Source organism: Bos indicus x Bos taurus, chromosome 28 (assembly GCF_003369695.1).
Source record: "Bos indicus x Bos taurus breed Angus x Brahman F1 hybrid chromosome 28, Bos_hybrid_MaternalHap_v2.0, whole genome shotgun sequence".
In the NCBI taxonomy this organism is placed as follows: domain Eukaryota; kingdom Metazoa; phylum Chordata; class Mammalia; order Artiodactyla; family Bovidae; genus Bos; species Bos indicus x Bos taurus.
Genome location: NC_040103.1, coordinates 23,154,845 through 23,170,201, shown reverse-complemented (window position 1 = coordinate 23,170,201; position 15,357 = coordinate 23,154,845). Strand labels below are relative to the sequence as shown.

At 37.1% G+C, this 15,357-nt stretch overlaps 1 protein-coding gene across 4 annotated transcripts in view; it reads left to right on the top strand.

The window, feature by feature from the left end:
- CTNNA3 (catenin alpha 3) overlaps positions 1 to 15,357 on the top strand; it is a 1,910,358-nt gene that overhangs the window by 980,029 nt on the left and 914,972 nt on the right. For all 4 annotated transcript variants that reach the window (XM_027530426.1, XM_027530429.1, XM_027530428.1 and 1 more), the window contains one exon: positions 13,372 to 13,452. In XM_027530426.1, coding sequence (XP_027386227.1) covers positions 13,372 to 13,452 — 81 coding nt within the window. The remainder of the gene's footprint in view (positions 1 to 13,371; positions 13,453 to 15,357) is intronic.

Here is a 15,357-nt window from a genome sequence, read left to right as displayed (position 1 = left end):
CAATAGATGGAGAAATAGACTATGTTCATGGATTGGAAGAATCAATATAGTGAAAATGAATATAATACCCAAAGCAATCTATAGATTCAATGCAATCCCTATCAAGCTACCAATGATATTTTTCACAGAGCTAGAACAAATAATTTCACAATTGTATGGAAATACAAAAAACCTGGAATAGCCAAAGCAATCTTGAGAAAGAAGAATGGAACTGGAGGAATCAACCTGCCTGACTTCAGGCTCTACTACAAAGCCACAGTCATGAAGACAGTATGATACTGGCCCAAAGACAGAAATATAGATCAGTGGAACAAAATAGAAAGCCCAGAGATGAATCCACGCACCTATGGACACCTTATCTTTGACAAAGGAGGCAAGAGTATACAATGGAGAACAGATAAACTCTTTAACAAGTGGTGCTGGGAAAACTGGTCAACCACTTGTAAAAGAATGAAACTAGAACACTTTCTAACACCATACACAAAAATAAACTCAAAATGGATTAAAGATCTAAACATAAGACCAGAAACTATAAAATTCCTAGAGGGAAACATAGGCAAAACACTCTCTGACATAAATCACAGCAGGATCCTCTATGACCCACCTCCCAGAATATTGGAAATAAAAGCAAAAATAAACAAATGGGACTGAATTAAACTTAAAGCTTTTGCACAATGAAGGAAACTATAAGCAAGGTGAAAAGACAGCCTTCAGAATGGGAGAAAATAATAGCAAACAAAGCAACTGACAAAGATTTAATCTCAAAAGTATACAAGCAACTCCTACAGCTCAATTCCAGAAAAATAAATGACCCAATCAAAAAGTGGGCCAAATAACTAAACAGACATTTCTCCAAAGAAAACATACAGATGACTAACAAACACATGAAAAGGTGCTCAACATCACTCATTATCAGAGAAATGCAAATCAAAACAACAATGAGGTACCATCTCATGCCAGTCAGAATGGCTGCTATCAACAAGTCTACAAAAAATAAATGCTGGAGAGGGTGTGGAGAAAAGGGAACCCTCTTACACTGTTGGTGGGAATGTAATCCCACTGCTGCATATACACACCAAGGAAACCAGAATTGAAAGGGATGCATGTACCCCAATGTTCATCACAGCACTGTTTACAATAGCCAGGACATGAAAGCAACCTAAATGTCATTGACAGACCAATGGATAAGCAAGTTGTGGTACACATACACAATGGAATATTCAGTTCAGTTCAGTTGCTCAGTCGTGTCTGACTCTTTGTGACCCCATGAATCGCAGAATGCCAGGCCTTCCTGTCCCTCACCAACCCCCGGAGTTCACTCAGACTCACGTCCATCAAGTCAGTGATGCCATCCAGCCATCTCATCCTCTGTCGTCTCCTTCTCCTCCTGCCCCCAATCCCTCCCAGCATCAGAGTCTTTTCCATTGAGTCAACTCTTCGCATGAGTGGCCAAAGTACTGGAGTTTCAGCTTTAGCATCATTCCTTCCAAAGAAATCCCAGGGCTGATCTCCTTCAGAATGGACTGGTTGGATATCCTTGCAGTCCAAGGGACTCTCAAGAGTCTTCTCCAACACCACAGTTCAAAGGCATCAATTCTTCCATGCTAAGCTTTCTTCACAGTCCAACTCTCATATCCATACATGACCACTGGAAAAACCATAGCCTTGACTAGGCAGACCTTTGTTGGAAAAGTAATGTCTCTGCTTTTCAATATGCTATCTAGGTTAGTCATAACTTTTATTCCAAGGAGTAAGTGTCTTTTAATTTCATGGTTGCAGTCACCATCTGACTAATGGTGAGTAATGGAATATTACTCAGCTATTAAAAAGAGGGCATTTGAATCAGTTCTAATGAGATGGATGAAATTGGGGCCTATTATACAGAGTGACATAAGTCAGAAAGAAAAACACCGATACAGTTTATTAATACATATATATGTAAGTTAGAAAGATAGTAACAATGATCCTTTATGTGAGACAGCAAAAGAAGCACAGATGTAAAGAATAGACTTTGAACCCTATGGGAGAAGGTGAGGGTGGAATGATTTGAGAGAATAGCATTGAAACATATATATTTTTCATATGTGAAATAGATTGCCAGTCCAGGTTTGATGCATGAGACAGGGTACTCAGGGCTGGTGCACTGGGATGACTCAGAGGGATGGGGTGAGGAGGGAGGTCAGAGGGGGATTCAGGATGTACACCCATGGCTGATTCATGTTAATGTATGAAAAAACCACTACAATATTGTAATTAGCCTCCAATTAAAATAAATACATTAATTAAAAAAATAAACATAAGGACTCTTACCCATATGTAAATAAGGTCAGAGTATTGAATATATCTATTACCATTATTTATTGCATTCATTCAACCATTGCAGGAATAAATACACTCAAACTAAAAATAATCACCTACACAACCTGTTCCTTTTAGGCGTTGCCTCAGGAATTATGCAAGATTCTATACCATTGAAGGAGGAAACAGACAGAACAGGCTCTGTCTTGAAAGCAGGACTCCATCTCGGGCGGGACTGTGGACTTTGAACTATATGCCCAGTTTCTATGGAAAAGATATACCAACTGGAAAAACAGACCCCTGATGGAAGAGCCCCAGGGCTCGTTCCTAGACTCTCCGTTGCCTAAAAGAATACCCTAACTATCTCTGTAACCGAATAGAATCATAAATCCTATTATGCTTATTGGGGTATGACCACAGGCCTATTGATAATTGTCCACTGTTAACTACCGAGGCTTAAGGCATATGGATCACAGGTTAACTTTGATTGCATCTTTCTTTTCCTTTGTTCAGACTAGTTTCAGGGAATTTGGGGAGGTGGGTTTGGGCACATACACTTAGGGTATATATAAGATTTTCACAAAAACTGGTTGGAATCCTTGGCTAGGAGGACACTCTGCCTTGGGCCCACCGGTGTAATAAACTGCACTCCACTTAAAAAAAAAAAAATAAAGAATATCTGATTCCACCATTATACCAACTTTTAATAGTGGCTTTACATAAATGGTGTTTTAAATGTAATGAAATTGATATAAAATATCCTGAACAAGCTGAGAAAATAAGTTGAATTTCAAAGGCAAAGAATTTGTTTTAATCTGTTTGTCAATAGCACAGTTAACTAATTTAGTTGATTTTGATTGTGAGATTAGGCGCATTTCTTATTTCATTGGTTTAAACCAGTCATTCCCAAAGCTCTATATTTATTTAAACAGAAACAAGACACACGCGTGTGCATGCACAAACACACACAGACACACAACCTCTGAGACTGACAGAAGGTTTTCTATTATTTTGCTATGTCAAATAAAAATGTTATGTTAGCATTAAATAAAGCCATTTTTAAAATAAGTGACAAAATTGTAAACATGAAAGATGGAAATACTCTCGGTATAGACAGTTCTTATGGTTAAATACCTTGATTATCTCTATTTTGTATTTTCACTGCATGACCCTGAGACACACATTAGGGCCCATTACTGAGCACAATATCCTAGGATTCCACTCTGAACTTAAGTAAAACTTTCAATTTTGAACATACTCCTTTTATTTAATAGTAACCACAGCATGATTTATAGGAATAGTCACTGGCCTAGGAGCTGGCAAGATCTGAAATCCATTAAAGCAGGGGTCACAGCAAGTTTAGGTTAATGCTGAATCACTGAAATTAATAAACTCCACCTTTTCAATTTCTTCTTATTTAGAACAGTGTCAGTTCAAGAGTTTGCTGGGCTTGAGTGGATGACAAGAAACTCTAGCAGCAAAAGAGGAAAAATGGGAGGCAGGGACTGAGACAAATTATCATTAAATGCTTGAAGGGAGAATGGTGAGTGAAAGGCTGAGTGATTTTAGAAAATAAAAATGTCAGGTTACTCTTGACTCTTCCAGTCACTTTCAAAGTTACCTGTTGGTCACTGGATTGGATCTTTGCATCCGCACTGGCACATGCGTGTGACTGATTTTCCATGGCAGCATCATTAAAGGAGAAGGCCACAGTTTATATCTGTCTCTGAGGTTCAATGGAGGTGAGAAACATCATCAGTAAATAATTTGCATGCTATTGTCGTGCAAATGCACAGATATTTCTTTCATGCTTGGGCCATATCTGTTGAATTCATGGGATCTGACATAGGCATCTCTGGTCTGAGAACACACGCATCAGGCTACGGTGTCCCATTCTTAGTACTTGATTTACTTGAGTAAATTTCAACAGAAACTCCAGCACCACCTGTTCCAAGAGCTGGGAGGGACTCTAGAGGTCATTTAGTGCAATGGCCTCCTTTCACAGATTCAAAGAATAAGGACAAGAGAGGTGATTCAACTTAGTTAAGGTCACCCAGACTGCTTATATCAAAACTCTCATTTTCTGATCCTTGTATTAGTTTCATCCCCATACCAAATTTATGTTGTACCTTCTTGTAAGGAATAATGATAATGGTCTTTGAATAAAAACACTGAATAAAATATTTGACAGCTAACAGGATGATTATTAGTTTTTTAAGAATAATAATTTTTATCAATAATTTAATTATTTACTATTTATTTAATATTTAATTATTTACTATTAATAAAAGTGTGGTTAACTGTTTTTCCATCTGTTTCACACACAGACATTAACTGAGTGCCTAACACTGAAGTTGGTACTAAAATTTCAGACTTGGCAGTTTAAAAGTTGAGTTAGAGCGTAAATAAAAGATGACAAAGAGTTTCACAGATCCTAATAGAAATACAGATGAGAGGGGTTTTGATTTTTATGTCTTTTTTTTTAATTGCATGGTTTTGATTGAGGACAATCAGAAGAGATGATTGAGGTGCTTGGACTGAGTTTGAGTTATGAATTAAGAATTTTCCTGTTGAATGAGAACTGACGAGGGTATTCCAAGTGTTTGGAAAGCATAGGGAAATGCAAGTGTTTTAACAATGATGACACTCTTGATAAATACAGTAATAACTGCTAACATGCCTTGAGCCCTTACTACTTGCCATAACTTGTACAACCTTCATCTCTTTATTCCTTACGATAACCCTATGATATAATTGCTATATTATCTTAATTTATCTATGAAAAAATATTCTATATTATCTTTAATTGGTAAGAAAACTAAAACTTTGAGAGATTAATTTGTCCAAGGACACATAGCCATCAAGAGATGGAGCACAGATTCAAACAATTATAACCGACTCTATAAACTTCTACACTACTCCTCTAATTATTTTTAAGGTATAAATTTATATAAAATATTAATTTGGGTTTAAGTTACTGCTCATTCAAATGTGGTAGAGAAAGTCTGAGGTTAGACTCAGGTCAATTTGATCCTAACATGCACTATGTTTCCTCCTGGTGGTGTAAGTATTTAAACTTACTGAGTGTCAGTATCTTCATGTGCAAATGTGTGAAGAATGACTGTGAACGGCATCTGAGAAGATGCGTGTAAAATCCTTAGCTGTGGCAGATATTTGACATAGTTGGTTCCCCCTCACTGCCTCCCTGTTCCACCCCAGCAGGCAGCTACCTGGGGTGGCATCCTACTTTCCCAAACACTATGAAAGTTCAAGACACTTACAATCTTCAGACTGTTTCCCTTGATAGCTAAGTCATTCTGTTCTTATAAAGTTATTTTTAAAAACCTCATTTCAAGTCTGAGAGTTAATTTTTTGTTTGTTCTAATGTCATTTTCATAGCACAAACCTTGCTTCAGAAGGATTTTTTAGGATACCATTTTAGGATGTTTTTCTGCCATGCCATTCAGTACACTGGCAATCTAGAAGATAATTCAGGTTTTATGTTTATTTATTTGTATGTCTTTCATGCCCCCAAAATGTGAACTAGAATCTGTGCCTCTGCTATGTGTTAAGCATAAAATATTTTAAAGCTATTTCTGTAGAGAGGAACTAATTTAAAGGCATCAAAATTCATCTTTACCATGAAATAAAGATTTCCCATTTAAAGGGAAATGTGTCATTTTAAAAGGTTGAATAAAATGGCATACATTTAAAAGCAAATAGAAAATATAACAAAATAATAACAACAAATTTTTCTTGGTTTTTAAACTCTGTATAGGTTTTCTGTCTGCACAAATAAAATTTTCTTTTGACTATGAGTTAGATAACTTTTCATTTGCATTTAACCTCATCCCTTAATATTTGAGACTTCCTAGTATTTGTGAGGTCAGCATCATGGTCTTCCTATTTCAAATGTCTTCTTTTATTTGTACCACTACAGATTTATACTGTGCAAACATTTTTCCAACACATTTTAAACAACTGTCTATGCAAGAAATTGTACAAAACAGTAGCATATTCTTTAATTTTTAAAGATAACATGGCCCTTTTATGGAATTTTAAAGTTGGAATATGGGAACAATTTGGGGCAAATCTTCATTTGATGGGTGTGGAAATTAAGGTCTAGAAATATTATGGGATTTGCCAAGGATCAGTCTATCTTTCCTCTATTTATTCAAAAACTAACCTCTGAGATCTTACTATGTGCAACCACTGTGCTAGGTAATATGAGGGACAATTACATGTACAGAGTTTCTCTCCCTCAAGGACTGTACAGTCTAGTGAGAAATACTGTTTCCTTTTCTTTACTCTCCAGCATCTGCCTGCATCATCCTGCCCAAGTTACTCATTCAGAGTCCGTAAGGCTATTTTCTTCTTCCTGACTGGCACTGAAAACTCAGCCTTTGAGCACTGGTGCTGAACTGAATCTTGGAAGCAGAGTTTTGAGTAACATAGAAAAGAATATCTTTATTGCTTTGCCAGGCAGAGGGGAACACAAGAGGATCATGCCTCTCAAAATTGTGTCCCAACCTTGAAGGATTTGGTGAAGTGTTAAAATGGCAACCCACTCCAGTATTCTTGCCTGGAGAATCCCATGGATGGAGGAGCCTGGTAGGTTACAGTCCACAGGGTCTCAAAGAGTCGGACACAACTGAACAACTTCACTTTCTTTCTTTTCTTTCTTTTATAGCAATGGTTCAAGGGTAGAGTTGCTGATGAGGGTCAGTGTGTGGGCAGGGCTTGCACTCTAACGTGGCATCAGGCGGTCTCCTGATGAGTTTCTTAAGCTTATCAAACTGTGACATTCTCTTGGAACATCTTTCCTTTGGTGGGGGTTTTAGTTCTGCAGACCTGAAAGATACTATTATGTTTATCCCTTGAGGAGGAACCAGGACCCTGCCCCAGGACTGCACTATTGTTTCTTGTGGGAAAGATGAGAGATCTCTTCAAGAAAATTAGAGATACAAAGGGAACATTTCATGCAAAGATGGGCACAATAAAGGACAGAAATGGTATGGACCTAACAGAAGCAGAAGATATTAAGAAGAGGTGGCAAGAATACACAGAAGAACTTTAGAAAAAAGATCTTCATGACCTAGATAATCATGACCATGATGGTGTGATCACTGACCTAGAGCCAGACATCCTGGAATGTGAAGTCAAGTGGGCCTTAGGAAGCATTACTATGAACAAAGCTAGTGGAAGTGATGGAAATCCAGTTGAACTATTTCAAATCCTAAAAGATGATGCTATGAAAGTGCTGCACTCAATATGCCAGCACATTTGGAAAACTCAGCAGTGGCCAAGGGCTGGAAAAGGTCAGCTTCATTTCAATCTCAAAGAAAGGCAATGCCAAAGAATGTTCAAACTACTGCACAATTGCATTCATCTCACAGGCTAACAAGTAATGCTCAAAATTCTTCAAGCCAGGCTTCAACAGTACCTGAACTGTGAACTTCCAGGTGTTCAAGCTGGATTTAGAAAAGGCAGAGGAGCCATAGATAAAATTGCCAATATATGTTGGATCATATAAAAAGCAACAGAACTTAAGAAAAGCATCTACTTCTGCTTCATTGATTATGCCAAAGCTTCTGACTGTAGATGACAACAAACTGGAATATTCTTCAAGAAATGGGAATACCAGACCACCTGACCTGCCTCCTGAGAAATCTGTATGCAGGTCAAGAAGCAACAGTTAGAACCAAACATGGAAAAGCAGACTGTTTCCAAATTGGAAAAGAGTACGTCAAGGCTGTATATTGTCACCCTGCGTATTTAACTTATATACAGAGTACATCATGTGAAATGCAAGCCTGGATGAAAGCACAAGCTGAAATCAAGATTTCTGGGAGAAATATCAATAACTTCAGATATGCAGATGACACCACCCTTATGGCAGAAAGTGAAGAGGAACTAAACAGCCCCGTGATGAAAGTGAAAGAAGAAAGTGAAAAAGCTGGCTAAAAACTCAACATTCACAAAACTAAGATCATGGCATCTGGTCCATTACTTCCTGGCAAATAGATGGGGAAACAATGGAAACAGTGACAGCCTTTATTTTCTTGGGCTCCAAAATCACTGCAGATGGTGACTGTAGCCATGAAATTAAAAGACTCTTGCTCCTTGGAAGAAAAGCTATGACAAACCTAGATAGCATATTAAAAAGCAGAGACATTATTTTGATGACAAAGGGCCATCTAGTCAAAGCTATGTTTTTCCAGTAGTCATGTATGAATGTGAGAATTGGACTATAAAGAAAGCTGATCACTGAATTATTGATGCTTTTGAACTGTGGTGTTGGAGAAGACTCTTGAGAGTCCCTTGGACTGCAAGGAGATCCAACGAGTCCATCCTAAAGGAAATCAACCCTGAATATTCATTGGAAGGACTGATGCTGAAGCTGAAACTCTAATACTTCGGCCACCTGATGAGAAGAACCAACTCATTGGAAAAGACCCTGCTGCTGGGAAGATTGAAGGTGGGATGACAGAGGATGAGATGGTTGGATTGCATCACCGACTCGATGAACATGAGTTTGAGCAAGGTCTGGGAGATGGTGATGGACAGGGAAGCCTGGCATTCTACAATCCATGGGGTCAAAAGAGTCGGACTATGCTGAGTGATTGAACTGAACTGACTGACTGTTTCTTGTCTGCTCCTCCCTTGTCTATGTATCTCCTCCCTTCCTTGATTAGCATCTGTTTGAATCTGCTGTTTGGAACTCATGGAAGTGTAAGTCTGTTTCCTACAAATGAGAAATGGAGGACATAGAAGGCTTCCATGCCCAGTACCCACAGGGTTGTGCTCAGTTTCATGACAGCTGCTGCTTTAATTTTCACCCTTTTCTTCTCTTCTGTGGACTGTTGCAGCAATTATCTAATTATTTGGTGTGTCTCTATTCTTAATCTCCTCAAATATCAGTACATTCTTCAAATTCCAGCCAGACTGGTATATTTGAAATAAAGTTCTATCTGTAACTCACCTGCTCTTAGTTCCCAAGCTGTGATTGTGTATTGTCTAGAAAATAAAAGATTCATTAATGTATCTTATTGATGTTCAATGAGTAAATATGGGAGTAGATCCTGTGGGACTTTGAACACTGTGATCAAAAGTTTGTTCTTAATTCCATGAGAAATGGGAGTAGAGGGAAGATTTTTGGAACAAAGAAGAGGACAGAATTAGATCTCTAGTTTCTTTGCTATACACCTTGAGAGTTGGGTTTGTTTGCTTGTTTATTTCTTGCTCATTATTTTATTCTCAAATAAAAGGTGATTGTGAAAAAGTAGGAACTCATTATACACTTGAAAAAACAAAAGTATATTTTGGAGCACTGCTGTTGAATACAGTTTTCTGAGATAAGAGATAGGTATCTGTGCTGTACAGTACAGAAGCCACTAGACACATGTGGCTATTGTTCATTTTAAATAGAGGAATCGAATTTTTAATACTATTTAATTTGAATAGCCACATATGATTGTTAGCTATCATATTGAACAATCCAGTGTTAAAAGGTCTCCCTAGCCAGAGTCCCAAACAGGATACAGATGAAATACTCAAACTCAGATAATTCAAGGAGAGTTTATTTACGTAGCAATGTTTTCCAAATATGTAGGTAGCTTTAGGAAACTATATGAGAGAGTGTAATTGACTGCGGTAGTTGTATGGGAGCAATGCTTAAGTAGAATTCACGGGAAGACTCATAGTTAAGATTTATAAGCCTAGATCATATTGGGACAGGTTTCCCTTTTCTCTTTCCTGTGTTTCCATTCCCCTCCCCTACCTTTCTTCTCTTGCACCCCAACTTTATATTGGGTCCTTGTTCTGTTTATCCAGATTCATTTTGCTCAGTCAAAATATTCATAATATTATGAATATTCATATTATAGCATTCACAAAGTTATAATATTCATAATAAAACTATTATATTCAGTAATAAAATAATGGAGTTTCATTGAATGAAGTCTGTACTCAAAACTGTTCTTTTTGAGGTAGTCTTTCCTGGCAGTGCATTTACTAATGAAGAACATGATTGCTTTCCCTCTACAGTGCTGATCTGTGCTGTGTTTTCTGAGTTTTTCTTGCCTTTTACTGTAAGTGGTACATTTTTCCATTAGTAGGACTGTGCTGACCCTAAATGTTCCCTTAAAGCTTCCTTTGAGGGGCATCTTCTCTTCTGAGCATTGGGAATATAGGCAGGCTCTTGACTGTTAGCTGTGATTATGTTTTTTTTTTTTTTTCTTCCAATTTTATTTTATTTTTAAACTTTACATAATTGTATTAGTTTTGCCAAATATCAAAATGAATCCACCACAGGTATACATGTGTTCCCCATCCTGCCCTTTTGGTCCCTTACCTCAGCACACACAATTCACCTTCAGTCCCAGCTCATTGCTTGATGATTTGTTGAGGCTTTGAAAACAGGAGGAATGAGGGCTTTTAAGTAGCATGGGGCTATTTCTTCTTGCTTTATTTATTTTTATGCCATGCAAAAGGATTAAAGAGGCATAAAATAGCTTGACTGAGCCAAATAAATCTGTATAAACAGAGCAAGGACCCAATAAAAAGCTGGGGGTGAAAGAAGAAATGTGGAGGAGGGGGATGGAAACACAGGGATGAGAGAAAGGAAAGCTTTATATTTCTTGAAATTGTAGTGACTGTTTTTTATTATCTGGAGAACAAAATGTCTTTGACCCAATTAAACCTTTTAAACTAAGGTGAAACTCTGAGGAGAAATTGGGAAATCATCTTTATAGTCCTTATTTAATCTCCTTATGCTGTCACCCACTGTCATCCTTTATGAAAGTTTTCTATGTCGTTGCTGTTAACTCTGAGAAATCTGACATCTTTTAGTTGTTCTGATGAATCATATCACAGAAACTAGTGAGCTTTTATGACCAACACCACAGAAATCTTTCGTGTTATTCCTGATGCCTGTGTGTGTTGGGGGTGGGAGGTGTCTCTTGGTCTGTCCTATTCCTTCCTCTGATTGACAGTCTCTGCTTTTGTGATGTGGAAAGAGATAATCAAGAGCTAGCATTGCATTAAACTAGAGGATAAGGGATAGATTCTTTAGGTAAAATTGAAACTGTCTTATAGCCTACTGTACTGGTGGCAATCCAAGTAATTGCCACTGTGGCCTTATTGCTCTGACATTTAGAATTTTATTTATCTCTCCTACTTCTCCCTTCTTCCTTTCCCCACTTCATTCATTGGAGACAGTCTCCATCATGCACACACTGCATACTCACTCTCAAAAATAAAATGTGGTAAAGGACTTAGTAACCCATCCTCTGTGTTTCCCCCATGAGGTATCTGGAGATGTGTGGGGTCAGTTGTTGGCTATCATAGTGCTTGAGCATTGTTACTGGAATTTAGTAGACTGGTCTGTGGATGCCCCATAACTTTCTGTGTACTTAAGGGGCTTAAATGATGGTGCTTTTGAATCATAAATATCAGTAATGTTACTGCTAAGCAAAACCAAATCTACTTGAGGTTTACATGGGTACCAGCAACCTTGGTTAACAGAGGATTTTAGTTGTGCCTTGATGAGCAGATGCTAAAATCTCTTATAGTAGGTTCTTAAAAAAACTATGTTGTGTTTTGAATCAAGTTGTTTATTTATAAATTAGCCAATACTATTTAATAAATTCTATACAAGTTACTTTTAGGAATTAAAAAAAAAAAGATACACTTGCCAACATCAAGATTCTAACATTATTGTAAAGGTGATTGACCTATACAGAAACAAAATGAGCATTTTGGGAAGTTTTTAAAATGCTATCAGAACATTTTATCAGAACAAGGAGAGGTGAGGGCTTACTTTTGAGCACAGGTGTTGGGGGGTAACTCTGAGTGGAAACCATTATGAAACAGGTAGGATTTTAATAGAAAATGATTTGGGGAGACACTTGCTGCAATCAAAGATATATGTAAGAACTTGGGAGAAGAGAGAGAAATGTATAGAAATATTGTTTCTGTAAAAAATAGGACTTAAAATGATGTGGCAGAAGATTGGACTAAAAACACAGATATGGGTAGAGTATAGATGGTCTTGAACTTCTTATAAAGGAGTCTTTCCACTTGGAAATATGGATTCATATATGAGTTCAGTCACTGGGAGCAGTGTATGGCACGTTGCCTAATGTTCTGTGCTTCCTCTCAATGCCCTTTCGTACCATCCATGATGTAAACTCCTTCAGTTATCAGCTGCTTAAACTTGCTTTCTGGCTTTTCAAGGTCTCCTGTCAAGAGCTCTTTCAGTTTGTAATTTTAAATAGTAGCAATATTCCTAGAGGTGAATCACATAATGATTTTTTTCAATCTCTTTTATATAAGATATCACTAGAAAAGTATGATTAGATTCAATTCAGTTGTCTCCCACAAAAGTAATATGTAGAAAATACCAACCAAGGTGACTCTCTATGTGCTTAATAGCCTAAAGATTTAGGTTAAGGATATAATAGAACTGTTCCGCTTAAAGGAGAAGAAGGTGTTGCACAAATTATCCCAAAGAGCCAAAAACAGCGTCCAGTTTTCACTTGAAACACTTTGTTCTTGGAATATTGTCAGCTAAATTTGTGGTCAACTTTTGCAAATTGTATGAATTTGCACTGCATATTTTATTTAGTGTTTAGCAAAACTCCAATATGGCTCTGCATAACTTACACAATACACCACGAAAATGACTTCAGAAACTCCCACAGAAGTTGACAAATTGGGCATCTAATGCTTTTAAGCTAATTGCATGCTTTGCAGTTAAAGAGTCGACTTGTTAAGAATGAAGATCATGGTTTCTTGGAGATAATGCTCTGCCTACTGCCACACTGAATGCAGCCCAAGCCTATATAAAAAATATTACAGAAGCTTAAAGAAGAAAATAATGTGAACTTTAATCACCATTCAAACTTACTCTTAAGTGAAGTACTCATGAATCATAGCAGTATCATAGCAGTTTCGAGACCTATTCTTGAATGTTCAAGCTGTTATTTTCAGGAAATTTAGAAAGCAGATTGCTAAGTGATAAAGAGTAATTCAATACCATTGCTTATGCCATTTTTTTTTTCTCCCTTGCAGACTGGAAAAAAGGAAAGGAGTAATACCCTCAATATGGCAATAGAAAACATGTGTAAGAAGACAAGAGACCTTCGCAGACAGGTGAGTGAAGAGAAAGATATGGAGACAAACACCAAGTAGAAGGAACCTTTTTTTTTTTTTTTTCTTTTTAAATTAATTTAGAACACAGAGCAAGAACAGTGAATATATACTTTCCACATTTACGTAACTCACCCATTTTTGTGGCAAACATAAAGTAGAAAAAGTGACAATATCAGGCAGGGTTACATTCAAATACTGGCCCTGCTGTCATCAGTTATGAGATCTCAGGAACAGATTTCACCTTTCTAAGCCTCTCCAGACCCAGAAAATGGAATTAATAATACATGATAGGGCTATGAGGTTGAAATGAAATGCCTCCAAGTGCCTGGTACATAGTAAATTTTTAGAGACTGTTGGTAAATTGATTATATTAGATTAAAAACTGAGTTTATTATCCAAATGCTTAGAGGAAACAGCTAGTCCTTTGGAGACCCTGCCAATTTCCCCTTCTAAGTCTTCAGGATGCTTCAGAAATTAGTTCCTGTTTAAGGCTCCTTTTAACCTTAGGTTATCAGGAACATAGGATTAGAAAGGATTTATTAAGTATAACAGAAGTCTAGTATTATGCCACAAGTTATATTTTTTTCCTCCAGAAATATGAAGACTTAGCTATTTTTAAAGACTTTTGCTTTCTGTTCCTTTCCACTATTTAATAACTGGAGTTCTTTTGCACATACAGCTTTATCTTGGTCACCATTAACTTATAAAAGAAGGGTAAAAACTTTTCACCCATAAGCTTTTAATACAATATATTATTGTGGTTTAGTGGGCAAGATTTAGTAAAATGGCCTGAACAATTTGGAAATAGAACAAATAGGGATTTGTTGATATTTGTTAATATTACCTCAACCAGGTAATATTTGCTGTGTAAAAGCACAATTTTGAAGGCTGGGGAAATTCCAGTTTTTCAACTTTTTGACCTGAATGCAAATCCTTTTTCTACTATCAGCACTTAAAATCATGGAATGTTTAAGAGCTGAAAGGAACTTAGCACAACCTGTCTTAAGATGCAGATGAGAAAGCAGGCTATTATGGTGAGGCAACCTTCCTGAGGAAGGAGCACTGAACCAATACACAGCCGTAACCTACACCCAACTCAGGAATTCTCACCCCCCACGACTATCCTCCTGGTTAGCTGTGTAATTTTCATTCTCTACCTTCATGATTCTACCCCATCTGCTCTTCCCAGAACTTGAAAAAGTTGTTACTATGAGCTATTAACAACTGTGTCTTTCATTCCGGTATCTCTGGACTGCCTTCAACAATGTTATGCACAAAGAATTGATGTACATTTATACCTCCAAAGCTTTTGGAATCATTATTTCTCTTAAAAAAAAAAAAAGTTAAGATAAAGCAATCCTTTGTGTGTAGGATTACCAGATTTAGCAAATCAAAGTACAGGATGCCCAGTTAAATTTGAATTTCAGATTAACAGCAAACAAATATTGCATGGGAACATAATTGTATATATATTTTTAAAAAGCTGTGTTTATCTGAAATTCAAATTTAACCAGGAATCTTATATTGTGTCTCAAAATCATACTTTGATTTCAACCCCACATCATCAGTGAGATAGGGAAAGAGCGTGGGGGTTATTAATACTTCATAGTAAGATGATGTAATAGTAGGCTAATAGAGAACTGCTATCTCTCAGAGTTATGGACATTTCCTGTGGTTTCACAGGTCCACATCTTATTATTATTATTATTTTGGTTAATATTGCTGTTTAACAAAGCACCACGAATAATAGCAGCCACGTTATTGTTTCATGATTCCATGGGTTGGCTGGGTGGGAATGTCAGGGGGTCCATTTCTATAGCATTTTCACTTGCAGTCTGCCATGTACTGGTAGTTAAAATGATTTCTGGATTCAGGGCTCAGTATTTGAGACATCAGTGCTTCTTC